General features: G+C 34.1%; 2 protein-coding genes across 2 annotated transcripts; one reads left to right on the top strand and one right to left on the bottom strand.

Annotated features, from left to right (window-relative positions):
- Window positions 1-6,080: 6,080 nt before the first annotated feature.
- LOC127082890 (wall-associated receptor kinase-like 14) lies at window positions 6,081-10,015 on the top strand. The gene is made up of 3 exons (XM_051023117.1): window positions 6,081-7,139; window positions 8,323-8,403; window positions 8,523-10,015. Exons 1-3 carry the CDS (start codon window positions 6,386-6,388, stop codon window positions 9,875-9,877), a joined length of 2,190 nt encoding a protein of 729 aa, XP_050879074.1. The 5' UTR covers window positions 6,081-6,385; the 3' UTR covers window positions 9,878-10,015.
- Window positions 10,016-10,617: 602 nt separating this feature from the next.
- LOC127082891 (allene oxide synthase 1, chloroplastic) lies at window positions 10,618-12,302 on the bottom strand. Its single transcript, XM_051023118.1, has one exon. It carries the CDS (start codon window positions 12,248-12,250, stop codon window positions 10,697-10,699), a length of 1,554 nt encoding a protein of 517 aa, XP_050879075.1. The 5' UTR covers window positions 12,251-12,302; the 3' UTR covers window positions 10,618-10,696.
- Window positions 12,303-18,469: the final 6,167 nt, after the last annotated feature.

The raw sequence follows: 18,469 nt of genomic DNA, 5'->3' as shown, positions 1-18,469 counted from the left end.
CATCATATCCATGTGGAGAAGTTCCAGCACTCTGGATGTAGTGTTATGTTTGATCTTCTGATGTGACATCTTTGTCTGCTTTCTAATCTGACACTCCCCATAAACTCTTCCTTCATCAATCTTTAAGTTTGGGATTCCTCTGACAGCTTCAACAAATATAATCCTCTTCATTCCTTTAAGATGCAGATGGCCCAGTTTTTGATGTCGTCATAGCTTCACTTCTTCTTCTTTGGCTAGAGTACACATTGATGAATAACCAGTTTCTTAAGAACTCCACATATAGCAGTTGTCCTTAGACCCGACTCCTTTCATGATCACTTCATTTTCTTTATTAGTAATCAGACATTCAGTTTTTGTGAAGTTCACATTTAGACCTTGGTCACACAGTTGACTGATGCTGATTAGATTTGCAGTCAATCCTTTAACAAGTAGCACATTGTCAAGGTTAGGGACTCTAGGGCAGTTTAGCTTTCCAATCCCCTTGATTTCACCTTTTTCTCCATCGCCAAAGATTACATAGCTGGTGGCATGAGGATGAAGGTCAATTAGCAGGTTTTTGCTTCCAGTCATGTGTCTGGAGAAACCATTGTCAAAATACCAGTCTTCTTTGGCTGAAACTCTGAAGGAAGTATGAGCTACCAGGTTAGTAGCACCAGTCCTAGGAACCCACTGTTTTCTGTTGACAGGGATATGGTGTTTCTAGGTTGATGATGAGAAGGACTAGGATAGTCGTACAACTTAAAGTAGAATGGTTTTATGTGGCCAAATTTTCCACAGTAATGACATCTTCATCTTTGGTGTTTTCCTTTATGTTGTCTTTCCTTATGATGTTGTGACACATGATGTGACATCTTTGGTTTGCTACCAGTGTGACTACACTCAGGAGTGGATTCATTGAACCCAAGGCCAGACTTGTTTCCTGCCATTTTTCCAGTCTGGAGGATTTTGTCTAAGGTGTCAGATCCACTATTTAGCATTCTGACATACTTTGTCATCTCATCCAGTTTGGAGTTCAAGAACACTGCTTAAATCTTCAACTTAGAGATGGTTTCCAAGTGTTCTGTCTTCTCATCCTCTAGTTGTGTTATCAATTTCTTCTGATTTTCCACTTGTTGACACACTTCTTCACTTCTGTAACACAACTTTCTGTAGGTAGTGGCTAACTCATCAAAGGTTACTTCATCATCACTTGAGTCTTCATCAGAACCTCATCTTCCAGTCAAGGCAGTCACAAGATTGGCATACTCTCCTTCTGTTTCACTTTCATCAGACCAAGTAGCAGCAAGAATCTTCTTCTGTTTCTTGAGATAGGTCCCACATTCAGCTCTAATGTGTCCATATCCATCATATTCATGGCACTGAACTCCTTTTCCTTGTTTGGATTTTTCATCAGATTTTGTTCTTCTTCCAGCATCATTGGACCTACTGATGTCAAATGAGTTGTTCTTGACATTAGACTTTGACCTTACATCCATCTTTTTCAGGAGTTTGTTGAACTGTCTCCCAAGTAATGCTACATCATTTGCCAGATCTTCATCAGTATCTTGACCACTTTCTTCCTCTTTCTCTTTAGTGTTTGACATGAAGACTATGCTTTTGACTTTCTTTTCAGATCCATCACTCATTCCCAACTCAAATGTTTGGAGGGATCCAATTAGCTCATCCACTCTCATATTGCAGATGTTTTGAGATTCTTCTATGGCTGTCACTTTCATGGCAAATCTCTTGGGAAGTGACCTGAGAATTTTCCTCACTAGTTTTTCATCTAACATCTTCTCACCCAGGGCTCCTGAGGCATTAGCGATTTCAAGGATATTCATATGAAAGTCATGAATATTTCCATCTTCTTTCATCCTCAAATTTTCAAACTTGGTAGTAAGCAATTGCAATCTAGACATCTTTACTCTAGAGGTACCTTTATGAGTGGTCTTGAGAATATTCCAAGCATCTTTAGCCACCTCACAGTTGTTCACCAGTCTGAAGATGTTCTTATCAACCCCATTGAATATAGCATTCAATGCTTTAGAGTTTCAAAGGGCTAGTTCATCCTCCTCCTTGGTCCATTGTTCCTCATCCTTCTTATCAGTTATAACTTCTCCTTCCTTAGTAATAACGGGATGTTCCTAACCTGTTAGAACAGCCTTCCAAGCCTTATTATCCAAAGATTTCAGGAAGGCTACCATTCGAGGTTTCCAGTAGTCATAGTTAGATCCATCCAGAATTGGTGGTCTGTGAACAGATCCTTCGTCTCTATCCATAGTACCAGAAAGTAACGTCCCAAGATCTCACCTAGAACCAGAGCAGGATGTCTGCTCTAATACCAATTGAAATTCTGGTATCAGATATGAGATGTCGAAGGTAATGTCACGACACTAATATTTGAACAATATAAATAGGATAAAAGATAAAGAACAATAGTACAAGTGACACAAGCAATTGTTAACCCAGTTCGGTGCAAACTCACCTACGTCTGGGGGCTACCAAGCCAGGAAGGAAATCCACTAAACAGAATTAGTTCAAAGACTCTCAGTAAACACCTTCAAGTTACAGTCTTTTCACCTAATCTCTACCCGTGTGACTTCTATCTAAGAACTCTTAGATAAGAGATCCTACTCACTCCCCCTCAATCACAACAGTGATGTAAAAACAAATATTACAAAGAAAGAAGACACTCTTCAAGAACACATACTTGATCTTGCTTAAAAGCTTAAACCAAGTAAACACACACTCATGCTTCAAAGCTTAGAGTGGACAAATTACAACACAAAAGTCAGTCCAATTCAATCATCAACAGGATGAATGAATGGCTCACAATACACAAATGCACACAAGACTAAAACCCTTATTCTCTCTCACTATTTCGCTCGTTCTGTTGTGTGTTAAAACTAGGTTCTACATGGTCTTTTTATAGAAGCATTTGAATGAGCTTGGACATCATAAAACCCTAAATCTATTTTCCTTTCGTATCTTCTTATGACAACTGATAATATCTTGTTGGAAAATAAATTAATCTGGTTTTAATTACTGATTGAATTGCGCCTTCAATCTCCACATCAATCACACATAGATTAGCATGAAAAGCGCAATCAAAAGATACATAACATTCAGACTGAATGTTCTGTACACACATGTCTTGACATCGGGTCTGACATCTCAGCTAAATCCTGCACAACCATATTTAAACACCCTGCAGGAAACTGATATCTCTTGTCAAGACAACACTTGTGACATCTTGTGATAACTCTAGGTTTTACCAAAATTGATGCCAACACATAGAACCAACATAATTATTCCTTTTATACAAAAGAAAAAGATAATCGTAGTACAATACAAAATAGTGGGGTTATGGTTGAGGTCGAATCCATGTATTTCTCTAGTTCGAAAGATAATAGTCCAATTTTTGCAACTTCCGCATTCTATGGTTTCATTGAGGAGATTTTGGAGATTGATTATGTTACTTTCAAAGTGTCTTTATTTAAATGCAAGTGGATTCCCAATAACAATGGTGTACAAATTTATGAGTTAGGACTCACACTGGTTGACCTTGGAAAGGAAACTTATAACACTGAACCATACATCATGTTTACTCAAGCAAAACAAGTTTTTTATGTGACAAACCCTGTGAACTTTTCGAGGAGATGATCAATTGTTCTCAAAGGAAAACACATTCCTCCTAGCGAAGATGAAAGCTTTGATATTCCTTTCACTCCTTCTTATGCAACACAAGTGCCTAATTTATATGGAGAAGTTGATAAAGATGATGTACATGCTACTCGTAACGATCATCAAGAAGGCATATGAGAAAATTAAAAAGTAAGTATTTTAATTCCTCATTCATAATTTATTGTATTTTATAATTACTAATGATGTTATTTTCTAACAACTATTATTATTTGAAATTATAAGTGTTTAAAGTCAAGACACCAAGAGACAAGACACAAAGACAACAAGATAGTATTATTTGTTGTAATGATGTGAACATTGTAGGTTGTTTTGTGCCATTTTGGTTTTGATGTAAATACAATTTTTGGTTCCAAATGGAATTGTGTTATTGATGTGATAATTTTTTTGTCTAATTCAATTAAAAATGGATGTATTGTTGTTTCTAGTCTGATATGATTCAGAAATATTCAGGTTTAAAATTTGGGAATACTGTAAAATTGAAAGAAAACACACACACACACACACACACACATATATAAACAAATTATATCACAACGATTTTTAACTTAACTGTTGTTATAAGTAGAACGCACTATATAGAATAATAAAAGGCATGAATGGTGTTGTTGGGATTCTAACCCACAAGACCTATAAATTATTTCACAACGGTTGATTGAATAAATCGTTGTTATAGGAAGCGTGCTACCTAACTTATAACCACAGTTTATCGCCCGTTGTGGAAACCACCATACATACAACCACATGCTACCTAACAACGGATGTGCAACTGTTATTATATGTGTTTCACAATCGTCATTATATGTGTTTTTCGTAGTAGTGACTAGACATTATATGTTCGAGAAAACTCACCTCTCGCAACCAGAACTCACATTTGATAACTTCACATACAACTTATTTTCTTGCAATATTTGAGACATGACTCTCAGATGCTTTGCATGCTATTCATCAGACTTTGAATATATCAAAATATAATCAATGAAAACAACCACAAACTGATTTAAGTACAAATGGAATATCCTATTCATGTACTCCATGAATACTCCAGGTGCATTAGACACAACAAACATCGACACTGAATATTCATAGTGACCATATCTCATTCTGAACGCAGTCTTCAGAATATCTTCTAGTTTCATACGAATCCAATAATAACCTAAACGCAAATCAATCTTACTGAATACGCAAACACCAACCAACTGATCCATCAAATCGTCAATTATCGAAAGATGATACTTATTCTTGATTGTCACTTTATTCAGTTGTCGATAATCAACACACAACATCATGTTACCATATTTCTTCTTGACTAGCAACATCGACGCTCTCCACGGCGAAACACTCGGTCGAACAAACTTCTTCTCAAGCAACTCTTTTAATTGTTTCTTCAGCTCACTCATCACTAAAACATACATTCTATGTGGAGCCATCGACACAGGACTAGTACCAGACACTAAGTCTATGGCGAACTCAATCTCGCGCTCTGGTGACAAATCACTAATATCGTCTAGAAACACTTATGAAAAACCTCACACTACAGATAACTCACCAATCACAACTTTGCTTTCAATCTTCATAGAAGTTAATATCATAAACACCTTAACATTATCCTTCACGAACTCATCCATTTGCTTAACAGATACAAACAACTCATCGCTTGAATCAAACTCTAAAAATGACACTGACTTGTCGAAACATTTGACATGAATATGGTTGAATTCCAACCAGTTCATTCCAAGGATAACATCGAGTTAATTCAACGATAACTCTATATTTTACAGTCTATTCCACATTAAAATATAGGATTTATAGGTCGGTCTGATGATCCGAGACCATTTTGACAACTCTATCATCAAATATCTAAGATGATCATTGTTGCCCTTCAAATATGTCATGTTATTTAGACTCTTTGAATCTTCGAATTTTGAGTATAACTTTTTTCTTAAACTAATTGAGATATCATATATGGTAAAAAGAAAGACACACACTAGCGTGAGCGGCCAAGGATGTGAAAAGAACTAAATATGATCAATCAAAATGACACGGAGATATGAAAATTGAGAAATCAGTACACACAATCACATATTTATTTTAATCCTATTAAAATACACAATTTCAATGCAATGCTAGAAACAATCCGCTGTTGGCCTAATACATCCTTCTAAGTTAGGTAACTAGTTCTAAAAAAAATTACCAAAGTAGTTTGAATTGAACTGTCCTTACTTGAATCCCCATCACCCTCATAAGACTATTTACGGTTGTTGCTTCTTCTCTAAGCAGAGTGTACCTCTATATTAACGGTCAATCCAAAACATTATTATTAATAATACTTTAATGTCATTATTATCTATCCACTTTTTTCTTCCACTCCAATTATTTAACTAATGTTGTCAATGTCATGAAACTATTCTCTCAAGAGTAAAGTATGGAGTGTGAAAACAAGACAATGACAGAGGTAGGCGTGGAAACAAAACATATTTGCATTTCACATTTCTTAACGGATTTGTTTCTTTCTTTCATCCACACGCATTCTTCTCCAATCCAATCCCATTCCTCTCTCATCATCACATGCATTTTTCTGTTTCTTTTCTAATCTTCCAAAATATAATAGTAACACTCTTTTTTTTTCTTTTTTTTCTCTATTTTCTTTCATTTTAATCCCTTAAATATAATGAAAAACTCAGTTCCTTAGATAATCTAAACCATGATCATAAAACACACACTTCTAATCCTTTTATTATTATCACTAATCTTTCTCCCACTAATTAATTCTCAAGTTAATTACCGATATTGCAACCGAACATGTGGTTCATCCAAACCCTCCCCTTACCCGTTCGGATTCTCTTCCGGTTGCGAAATTCGCCTCAACTGCACCGTCGACGGCGGAATCCTCATCGGCGAATTCCCAATCCAATCGATAACCTCGAATAGCATAATAGTAAACATCAAAGCACAATGTAATCGTCCGTTTGAAAGGTTCAACCAGCTCTTCAGCCACAAATACGCACCTACTTCCGGAAACGTGATTCTGTTACAGAACTGTACGGAGAATCTCTTGCCTTGTTCTATACCGGAGGCTCTGCTTCCGAATCACTTCGAATCGGAATCTAACGGTTGTAGCAACATCTCCGGTAGCGGCGGCGGAAAATTGAGCTGTTACTTTGAAAATAATACGAGACGTTTCGTGGATGAGAAAAGGTTGGAGAAAATCGGGTGTAAGTACTTTATGTCTTCTATATCAACGGAGAATTTGAGGAAGAATTTGGATTCGGCGGTTTCTTTGGAAGTGGCTACGATTGAACTTGGATGGTGGCTTCATGGAGATCGGTGTCGTTGTTCTGATCATGCGAATTGTACTGAAATTAAGTCGCCGATTGATGGAAAGCTAGGGTTTCGGTGTGGATGTAAGGAAGGGTTTGTCGGCGATGGTTTTTTGGCCGGAAATGGCTGCCGGAAAGGTTAGTTATTTTTTCCTCTTCTATTTGTTATTTTCCTTAAAATGTCTGCATAGTATTTAATAATTTTTAATTAAATCTAATAGTATAAGAGAGTATAATTAGTAGTAGTATTTTTGTAGTGGATACATGTAATTTGGAAATTAGGGAGTAATAATTAAAATAAAGCTTAAATTTAATGACGAGGAGGGAGTATATTTTCTTCCATCATATATAGACGAAATGACGAACGGTACAAAAAAAATTGAATTTATCTCCCATACGAAGACTCGTCTATTTTGTTTCTATAAAAATTAATCATAGAAAATAATGATAAAGGGCGATATTTAATAAATTGTTGATAATTAAATTTTTTGAGGGGACAATGCATAAAAAATTTGTATGATAAAGGGCGAATTTGAACTTTTTTTTTTACACGAAATTTTCAAAATTCGTCTGTATATTCAGGACAAAAATATAAAAATTGTGAAATAGAGAACAAAACTTCATAATTAAAAGTAGAAGATATTTTGTGCTTTGACTAAACATTGCTTAGAAAATGTTTTATGTTGTTTTCTTAATTATCTAAAAGTGACGGGGGAAGATATAGAAAGACCTTAAACATGCGTGTTAGACTTAGCTAGATCAATCATCCATGATTACCGGGAATTTAAGTCAAGAAAACTAATCAATTAGCCAAGTGGTCAATTTTTCTTTTCATAATTCGGTGCACTTTTCTTTTTATTCATCTTTTCCATTTTGTCTCAACATTTGCAAGAGTTCCTTATTACCCGCAAAATAGGGAAGTTTCGCCTAAAAGTCTAAGGTAGTTGCTCAATATGGCAACTACTTTATTCTTTTGCACTCCCATTTCTAACCCCTTTATCACGGGACAATACTAGTATTATTTATAAAATGTTTAATCAATCCTCTCTTCAATCTTACGTATAAATAAAAATATATAAATCCTAAATTTATTTTCTTAATAGTTTATGGGCCATAATTTTACCTGTATTTATATCCATGCTCTGTAATCCCCCCACAACTACACACTATCTTAACGGAAATAAATAAATATACAGTACTATGTATTTAAATATATACTTTTTTTTTAACTGGATTCAACTTGATTCTAATTTTTTTAATAATTTTGAAATAATGAAATTAGATATACTAATTGTCTCATTTGAATTTGGTTTGTGAACAGCCTCATCTTCAACATGCAATCCAACAAAGTACATGTCCGGAAGATGTGGAGGAACAGCTAGGTTCATTGTCTTAATCGGAGGTGTGTGCCTATTTCATGTTCCAAAAACCATTTGAGATTGTTTTAGGATTTAAACACATATCTTATCAATGGAAATGTATTCGACTGCAAAGCCAACTATAGCTTATATTATTTTGCAGGGTTTGTTTTTGGTGTTTCACTGGTGATTACTCTGGGTTCAGTATGTTGTTACTTTCGCCGACGCACCAAATTGAGAATAACAAAGAGCACAAAAAGACGCTTCACTGAAACTACTAACAATTACAGCATTCCTATCTATCCCTACAAAGACATTGAAAAAGCTACAAATAGTTTCTCAGAGAAACAAAGGTTGGGAACCGGTGCATATGGTACAGTTTATTCTGGAAAACTTTACAATGATGAATATGTCGCCATCAAACGAATCAAACACAGAGACAATGAAAGCATTGAACAAGTCATGAATGAGATCAAGCTAATTTCCTCTGTTAGTCACCCCAATTTAGTGCACTTGTTGGGATGTTCCATTGAATATGGAGAACAAATCTTGGTGTATGAGTTCATGCCTAATGGAACACTAAGTCAACATTTGCAAAGAGAGAGAGGAAATGGGCTTTCATGGCCTGTTAGACTCAAAATTGCAACGGAAACAGCACAAGCCATTGCACATCTTCATTCAGCAATTAGTCCACCTATTTACCATAGAGATATCAAATCAAGTAACATACTTTTGGACCGCAATTTTGGATCGAAAGTAGCAGATTTTGGACTTTCTAGACTAGGAATAACAGAAATATCTCATGTTTCTCACGTTTCAACTGCGCCACAAGGAACCCCTGGCTACGTCGACCCACAATATCATCAAGACTTTCACCTTTCTGATAAAAGCGATGTATATAGCTTTGGTGTTGTTCTTGTTGAGATCATAACAGGACTAAAAGCAGTAGACTTTTCTCGTGCTCATAATGAAGTTAACTTGGCTTGTCTTGCTGTTGACAGGATCAGAAAAGGGCTATTAGTTGATATTATAGACCCAATAATATTTCTTGAACCCCAAGCAAGCCATGATGGGTGGACACTTTCCTCCATACACAAGGTAGCTGAGGTGGCATTTAGATGTCTTGCATTTCACAGGGATATGAGGCCTTGCATGACAGAAGTAGCAACTGAGTTAGAGCAACTAAGGTTGAATGAGAGGAACTCTTTTGAAGAAAACAACTCTATTATAGCTTCAATAGATCACATATCTTCATGCTCTTCTTCTTCTAGCCAAAGTGAGAAACCTTTGAGTACCACTATATTGAAGAACACCGCGCCTAAGGATAAAGGTCATCTTAAGCTCGAGACTAAGCCCGTTTCCTTTAAGTCAGTTGATAGGCTCAATAGTAGTTCACCGGTTTCGGTTCAAGACCCAGACCCATGGTTTAGTGAGCAGAGTTCTCCTTCGTCAAGTAGTTTCCCCAGCAAGTCATTTGATCATGGATCAGACTCATATGGTCAACAAGCTAGTTTGTAGTTTATTGTAACTGCCTATAAGTTTATCTCCCTGTATAATAGCTTTTATGATATGTAACATTAAACAATGTTTGAATTTTTAACTTAGTAATTTTAAAATCTTGTAAATCTACAAAAGACATAGAGGAGGATTTTCACATGTCCAAAGGGTACACCATATCATAAGTTGTACTGGAGGCTTCCGTTGTTCAATTTTTGAGATGAGAAAGCACAAAAAGAATAAGAACAAGAATAACTGAAATCTTCACTAGCACCTCCCATGAAAATACATGACAAAATGGATGTAAGAGAAGTAATAGTTAAGAAGAATGAATGAATGGATTTAGTTTGGGATTTCAGAATCTCAATTATAGGGTTTTTTTGCCTTGTTTTTTTGTTTGATTTAATTTAAAACAAAATGAAAATAACAATCTAGTGCCACATTATTTAATGAGAAAATGATCATGCAAAATTATTTTTATACTATCAATTAATAATAACTATCTGTTTCATCAAATTAGTCCGTAAATTTTAAATTATTTATATGATTTGACATTTTAAAATATTTTAATTGTGTCGTCAAATTAGACCGTAAATTTTCAATTATTTATATGATTTAACACTTTAAAATATTTTAATTGAATGTATGTGTAATACTTTTTGTTAAAAAAATATCCGGAAAAGAAAAACCTAACAAAGTACTGCAATTTTAAAAATTGAAAGATCAAAAACTAATTCAAATCAAAATAAAACACCAACATATATACTTAAATATGATTAGTTAATGAGTTAATCCAAACAATGTATTGTCAAACCCTTATATCAACATGAGTGAGTAAAACTAAAAGGTGGCTTTCTTGAACGAGGTAATGGTAACAGACGATCCTGTTGCCCCCTTTTCAACTTCAACCTCAAAAGTATCATATCTAAGAAACAACTCCACCACCAAAAGTCTAGAAAACAACACAACAAAATCCTTCCCAGCACATTGCTTATTACCAACATTTGTTTGTTCCGTTTCAGGACCATTCGACCATAACACATGTTTCAACAACTTCTCCCCTTCCCCCAAAAACCTATCCCCAACAAACTCTTCAGCTCTATCAAATATCTTTGGATCCTTAGTCGCAAACGGTTGAAAACCAAACAGCATTTCACCTTCCTTCACTTGAAACGCATTCTCGTGATTCTCAATCACTAAATCACGTTTGGCTTTCGCGTACTGAAACGGCACTGGTGGATCAATTCTAAGGGTTTCATAAACCACTGATTTCATCAGCCGCATCTGTTCCAACCCAGCCATAGTCACTTTCCCGCCGTTCGATTTAACAACCGATCTAATCTCCTCCGCTAACCTACGGTGAAGATTAACCCCCGCTTCTCCAATATACGCCAACATACTGGGAAACAAAATCTTCATTCCACCAAATGAATTAAAACAAGTGGCGAATATAAGATTGTGAACCGCTTCTTCTTTAGAAACTCCGAGTCGAACCGCTTCATCCAAAACCGGTCCAGAAGATGACTCGTAGAAAAACTCATATAGTCTTTGGTAATCTTTCTTCACCAAAGCTGGTGGAAGAAGAAAAGTGTGAAGAAGTGGTTCCTCGATTAACCTCGGAAGACCTATAGTAAGAATTGGACCGAGCTGAAGCGCGGTCCATTTCGTAATTATACTCGGAGCATCAGTTCCGAGTTTTGTTTCGGAAGGGTTAACTCCGTAGAATGCTTTTGCGAGGTAGTTAAAAGCTGTTTGATCGCCGGAGTCAGCGAAAACAGCTTTTCCTTTTTTTGCAAGCTCTTTCTCTAAAGTTTCGAAGAGGTTTGTGTAAGATGAATGAAACTCAGGGATGAAATGGCTGCTTCGAGATTTGAGGAGGAAGAAGAGAAAGCGTTTGAGTTGGTCGTGTTTTGGTTCGGAGGGGTCGAGGTAAGAGAGGATTCGGTAACCGCCGGTGAGTTGTGTGGAAGGCATGTAAGTTCCGACGAAGAGGTCTCGTTTTTCTACTTTGGAAACGTCGAAGAGAATAGGGAAGGATTTAGCGTCGAGTAAAACGATGACGTTTGGGTTGGATGAAATGAAAGGGCCAGGTGGCATGTTGGCGCGAAAAACGGTTGAGTTGTATTTTTGGATTCGGTTTTTGAAGAAATTGGTTTGGCCTTCGTTGTAGAAATAATCTTGACGGTCTTTGATGGGTCCTATAAAAGGGAGGCCATAGTCGCCTGGTATTTCTCGCATTGGTAATGCAGATGTGATCGTGTATGCTTTTATTGGATTAAGAGGACATTTGGATATAGGAGATTTTGTTGTTGTTCTCTTTAATGGAATGTCCTTTTGTAGGAAAGTAGAAAATAAAGAGATAAGGGATGATGATGATGATGATGCTGCCGCCATTTTTGTGTTGCTTTGAAATGGAAGAAGGGAGAAGTGATTGTTATGAACAGTTGAGGCTTCTATTTATAGATACCAACATTGAAATTTAAGACAGTTTTGTCAAGATTTGGATAGAAAAAACGTGTAAAATGCGCATTGGCTTGTTTTGTTTCTTTTCTTACTAAATGATACTAGTATTCGTTTTTAGATTTTGCTACTATGAGCTAAGCCGGTGAACCAAAGGATAAAGACATGTGGGAATAGTGCTGATTCTCGTGTGTGTGTGTGTATATATATATATATATATATATATATATATATATATATATATATATATATATATATATATATATATATATATATTAAAATTTTGTAAACATCGTAAAATAGAAAAACTCTAATTAAATTAATAATATTATTAATTTTAAATATAAAAATATTTTTTTTAAATAATCAATATTTTCAAATATAATATTGAAATAATCAAATTTTTAAAATATTTATTAAAATAGTCATATTTTAAGAGACGTGAGCATGATATATGACGCATTCTTTAAATGTTTAGATATAAACGTCATTTGATATGACGCATATATGTACGTATGAGGAGCCATTAAAATTGAAATATAGAAATAGACGTTATTTGATATGGTGGATGCATGTAGGAGAAATCATTAAGATTGATGAATATAATATAATATTTGAGAGCATATAATACTTAAGAGCATGTTCATATTTTGTTTGTATTATTTTTTTTGAATTTTTTAAGTTCTAATTATATCATAGTTTATGCATTAATTTTTTTTAATGAATTATGGTAGATTATTAACGTCAAACAATTTTGTTCAATGAATTCTGGTAGATTATTAATTTGTTGTATTAAGAAGGAAAAAGTGAGATTGTGACATGTGTTGTTATATGAACAAAAGGAGGAGTTTGTATGAGATTGTTCAACGCATAATCTATAATATAACTAAAATTTAAAAAATTCAAAATAAGTCATATTCTTAAATGCGTCAATATTAATAACTCCTTTATTTATATATATATATATATATATATATATATATATATATATATATATATATATATATATATATATATATATATATATATATATATATATATATATATATATATATATATATATATATATATATATATTAAATATACGTTTATTTGTTATGGTTACATCTTTTAAAATATGATTATTTTGTTAAATATTTTGAAAATTTAATTATTTTGATATTATTTTTAAAAATATTAATTATTTAAAAAAAATAATTTTATAAATTAAATTAAATAAAAATATTAAAATTGTAATTAAATTTTAAAAAATTAACGTATGTTTAATGATAAAAAAATTCCTTAATATAAAAATCACGGGACTATAATTATAAAATTGAGTTGATACATATCAACCTATTGATAAAATATAAAATAGATTTGTTGAAGAAGTGGTAAGAAGAAATTCTAACAAAATTGATTTTAAATTTAAATATATTTATCATTTAAATATAATCGTGAATATCTAAAATCCTTATACAACAACTATGACTAAATGAATTTTACGATTATAATTTTTTTCAGTATATGAATTAAATTGGAAATACGTAGATATGAAAGTTTATAAGAAAGATTATGATGAGTGCTTAAATATAGAATTGTAATTTGCCACTATCTTTCAAAATAGAAATCTTAATTGAAAGAGAGTTGCCACTGCATTTTCTGTCCAGTTTATTAATAGCTATTTTTCAGGACAAGTTATTTTTGGACGGTAGGAATGATTTATTTTATTATCTAGAATATAAGAAAAATTGGTCCCAATTACCATCAAAATATGATCTCCAAAATTTGTGTGGACTGTGTTATTTTTCTTGAGAAGTAGGTAGGCACTAGCGTAATGGTTTTGAATGCAAACAAACGATGAAAAACACTAAAATAAAACGTGATTTTCTTTTCCTTTAAAGGAATTTTGAGGAAAAGATCGAATTATTTTTCTTTTCTTTTTTGTTTTTTAAAGAAAAAGTCGGATTCGATATACTATTTATAGTTGAAAATATAAGCTTAATAGGCAACCTAAATTTAATAGTCCAATTTAGAGCCGTGAAAAATTGTATTCAAACCAAATATCGTTATATTTGCACATGCACGTGTCGTTCATTGATATATTAGGGAATATATTATAATATTAAATTTAAGTAAAATACTCTAATTATAATTTTTTTAAATCTTTTTAAACCCTACATCTGTACATTTGATGAGGGATGTAATATTGAAAAATATGTTGATGGGTTATAACACATCCATTTATAGGTGTTTGTTAGCTTGATGCACCTAGACACTAAAAGTCAAAATTAACCTTTTTCAAAATAAGTGGACATAAAAGGATATATAATTTGCTTTATCAGTTTTCTATACTTTTCTTTTTTCTAAACAAAGGGGACGTATTAAAATCGATTTTTTTCCACCTTTTAAATTTTATTTGACACTCTCACATCTCTTATATTTTTACTATAATATCTTTTGTAATTCTTTTATGTTTTTGAAATATGGTGTGTTTTCAGGATTTTTAAAATTCTTTTAAAGAATTTCACGATGGTAACACACATAGACATCAACCTCGCTTCAAATTTCTGAACATTGTGGTTGAAAAACCTGAATTTTTGGAGGTGGTTAATAGTAATTTGAAGATTGAGGAGACTAGTAAACCGATGTATCTTCTTTGGATAAAAATGAAACATTTACAACCTTTCCTTAGGGGCTTGAATAGACAAGTGCCTGCAGATGTAGATAGGATTGAGGAGTATCGAACAAATCTCACAATTGCCCAACAAAAACTAGCAGGTGATAGGTTTAATTAGAATCTGATTCGGGAAGTAAAGAGGTGGAGTGATATGGTTTTGCAGGTAACTGACGAGGAAGAAAATTTACTGATGCAAAAGGAAAAAGTAACTTGGGTGCAACTTGGAGATGGGAATAATTCATATTTCCATGCAATTGTCAAAGATAGAAATAAACAAAACAAAATTCATCGGATTGTGGATGGTGACACAATGACTGACTTCAAGGAGATAGAGAAGGAAATGTTGAGATACTATGGAGATTTGGTTGGCAAGGCAACTCGTGAGTTACTCCATGTGGACATTGAAGCTTTGAGAAATGGACCACAACTAAATGAGAAATACCACCATGATCTAACAGACCCTATCACTGAGATAGAAGTATGGCAAGTCCTAAAAAGTATTGGAGCATTTTAAGTGAGGAGATAAAGAAAGAATAATGAAATAAGGATTGTATTATTAAATTGAATGAATAAAACTGAATTATAAAGTGTCTATTTATATACACCTGAGTGACTTCCCTACTAAGTAAAATAATAAACTAAGTAACAAACCCTAAACCTTAATTAACTTTGGGCTTGGGCCACACAACTCAACTTGGATTATATCTAATATCTCAACATACCCCCCTATAATCCAAGTTGTCGAAACACACTAATGATTGTCGATCTGAATTATTCCTAATTTCTCTCTCGGAGTTAAGAACCTGTCAATCTTCAATGCTTTGATGAAAATATTGGTCAATTGTACTTCACTTGAGCAATATATTACTTCAAGTTCACCTCGATTCACCTTTTCCCTTAAGAAGTGAAATCTAGCTTCTATGTGCTTACTTATTCCATGCAAAACTAGATCCGTCGTAAGATTTATGGCTGACTTGTTATCGATCTGCAGTAATAGAGGTTTCTTCACTTCAACCTCGATCTCTTCCAACATATATCTTATCCAAATTTCTTGACACACAGTGTCGCACCTCGAAAAAATGGGGATACGACTTCAAAGCGAAGCGCAATTGCACGCTCGCAATGATGGACTGAACAGAGTCGCCACCGAACTTTATTTATTCCTAAAAAGGAAAGGGGAAATATCGATAAAACCCAAGACAAATGAAAGGATAAGATATGGTCATCGCAACCAATATCAGGGTTCGGGAGTCGATTACGCAAGGGGAAGGTATTAGCACCCCTCACGTCCGTTGTACTCAACGGGAACCATTAGGTCAATTGTGTGCGTTAATGTTAGTTTGAAGTGTTAGGCTTTTCAAATTATTACGTGGGAAAGAAAGAAAGAAAGAGAGGAGAAAGTTTTTGGATTTTTGACGAAGGACTAAACCTAAGTTTTTTATTAATGGGCCTGACAAGATTTAAAAATCCTGCTCCTACGTATCTCAAAAGAGAAATCAAGGCTTACGTAGTTCTGGGTAGAAAAATGTTTGTTTGTTGGTCGATTTTAGCGAAAGCTATGTTGTATTAATCGACAAAAACATCGTTTTACCCAAAACAGATGAGGAGTGGACGCGTACCACACATCGAACGGATTTATAAATCTACATTCGGAAAAGCGTCATTATCTCTACTCAACAATCGTGGCCGAAACATTGTTTTGTATCACTTAAGACAATATATCTTCCATTTATGAAAAAGGTTTTTGATTAGTCGCACGGCGGCAAGAAAAGAGAGTTTGATTGGTTTGATGTATTTTGAGTGATGGCGAGAACTTGGATGAGCGAGATATACATCTCGAATCCTAGCCTCAGGAGTGCATGGTATACACCATGTTCCATTTCCATCCTTATTGAAAGAAGTTAAGATAGGAATTAAGTATTTTTGAAATTTGATTGTGAAAGGGTTTGAAGAAAACCGCATTGGCAATTTTAGACGATGGCGAGAGTTAAGATTGGCGAGGCATACGTCTCGAATCTTAACCTCAGGAGTGCATGGTATACACCATGTTCCATTTCCACCTTTATTGCGAAAATGTTAAATAAGAATTAGGTATTTTGAGTTTTTGTTGTGAAAATGACTTGACCATAGATCAAGTATTGATGGACGATTGAGAAAGATTTGACTGAGTGTTTGAAGAAACAAAGTGGGTAAGTTGGATGATGGCGAGAGCTAGGATTGGCGAGATATACATCTCGAATCTTAACCTCAGGAGTGCATGATATACATCATGTTCCATTTCCACCTTTATTGAGAAAAGTGTTGAATATGAATTAATATTTTTTGAGTTTTTGATTATGAAAAATGGCTTGACGTTGGATCAAGCATTTGATGAAGTTTGAAACAAATGGGATGGAATAGGATGGAGAAATGAGTTGATTTGTTTATTGAGAAAATGCTCGACGTTGGATCGAGTCTTTATTTTGTATTTTTTTTGAAATTGTTGATTTTATTCTTGTGTTAGTATCTAGCTAAACAACCAAACCATAGAGAAATAGAATAGTACAAGATTATTACACATTGGGGGAGTGGGGTACATTTGTCAAATGGGGATTGAAAAATCATGAAATAAATAAATCGGAACCAAACGAATAATGCATGAGTGTACGTGCAAGAGAACCGGCTCATTGTAAGAAAGCCCAAGAGTAAGCTATGTGAGGTTGATGGCGATGCTTAAAAAGCAATCGACTTACACGGGTTTGAAAATGGGCTCGATATTAAATCGAGAAAAGTATGATTTTTATAGTTTTAAAAATGGTTTTGCATGTATGATGAAATTAATAAAGAAGCATGGACATAAAAAAGTATTAAAAGAAACAAAGTGCTAAAAGATAGTGAAATACTAAAAAAATGAAATGCTAAAAAAAAGAAATACTAAAAATGCTATCTACGAGTATCGAACCCACTCCTCTTGAGATTACAGCACTACGCTCTCTCCACTAGGCTACTTACTAACTAACTGATAATTTATTGCTAACTTAAATATATAAACTAATGTAAATTAAAAGAGATTAAAATAAAAACTTAATAGAAAAAGAACCGTTAGTCAATTGGCAATTAAGCCCAGCCGCCTGGCTGTTGGACTTACCAAGGGGAAAAGATTGGAAACCTAAAACAATTATTAACTAACTAATTAAAAGAATCTTTTTTCATAATGTTTTTCTCTTTAAAACTAATTATTCTATTTAATAAAAAAAATGAAAAAAGAAAATAAAGAAAGAAAAACAAAAACGGATCTGTCTCTCTCACAAAGCTCGCTCTTCTCTCTCTCGCGATGCTCTCCACCTCAAACTCCCGTCTTCCTCACGAAATCTCTCGCGCCCCCAATCATCTCAAACCTTCGCACTCACCTCTCTCCCAATCGCTTCCAATCGCGTCTCTCTCAGATTCTCAAAATCTCATCATTCTTCTCCCTCGCCCAAACAACGTGAAAAATTGGAAGAAAAGCTCACCTT

The sequence above is a fragment of the Lathyrus oleraceus genome, chromosome 5 (genome assembly GCF_024323335.1).
Source record: "Lathyrus oleraceus cultivar Zhongwan6 chromosome 5, CAAS_Psat_ZW6_1.0, whole genome shotgun sequence".
Lineage (NCBI taxonomy): Eukaryota > Viridiplantae > Streptophyta > Magnoliopsida > Fabales > Fabaceae > Lathyrus > Lathyrus oleraceus.
Note: the sequence above shows the minus strand (reverse complement) of the source record. Positions and strands in the feature narration are given on the sequence as shown.

Bases quoted from the DNA above. Each gene is read 5' to 3' on its own strand.
- LOC127082890 (XM_051023117.1), top strand. From the start codon at position 6,386: ATGATCATAAAACACACACTTCTAATCCTTTTATTATTATCACTAATC. The intron at 7,140-8,322 runs GTTAGTTATTTT...GTTTGTGAACAG, and splicing joins CGGAAATGGCTGCCGGAAAG to CCTCATCTTCAACATGCAAT. The intron at 8,404-8,522 runs GTGTGTGCCTAT...ATTATTTTGCAG, and splicing joins GTTCATTGTCTTAATCGGAG to GGTTTGTTTTTGGTGTTTCA.
- LOC127082891 (XM_051023118.1), bottom strand. From the start codon at position 12,250: ATGGCGGCAGCATCATCATCATCATCATCCCTTATCTCTTTATTTTCT.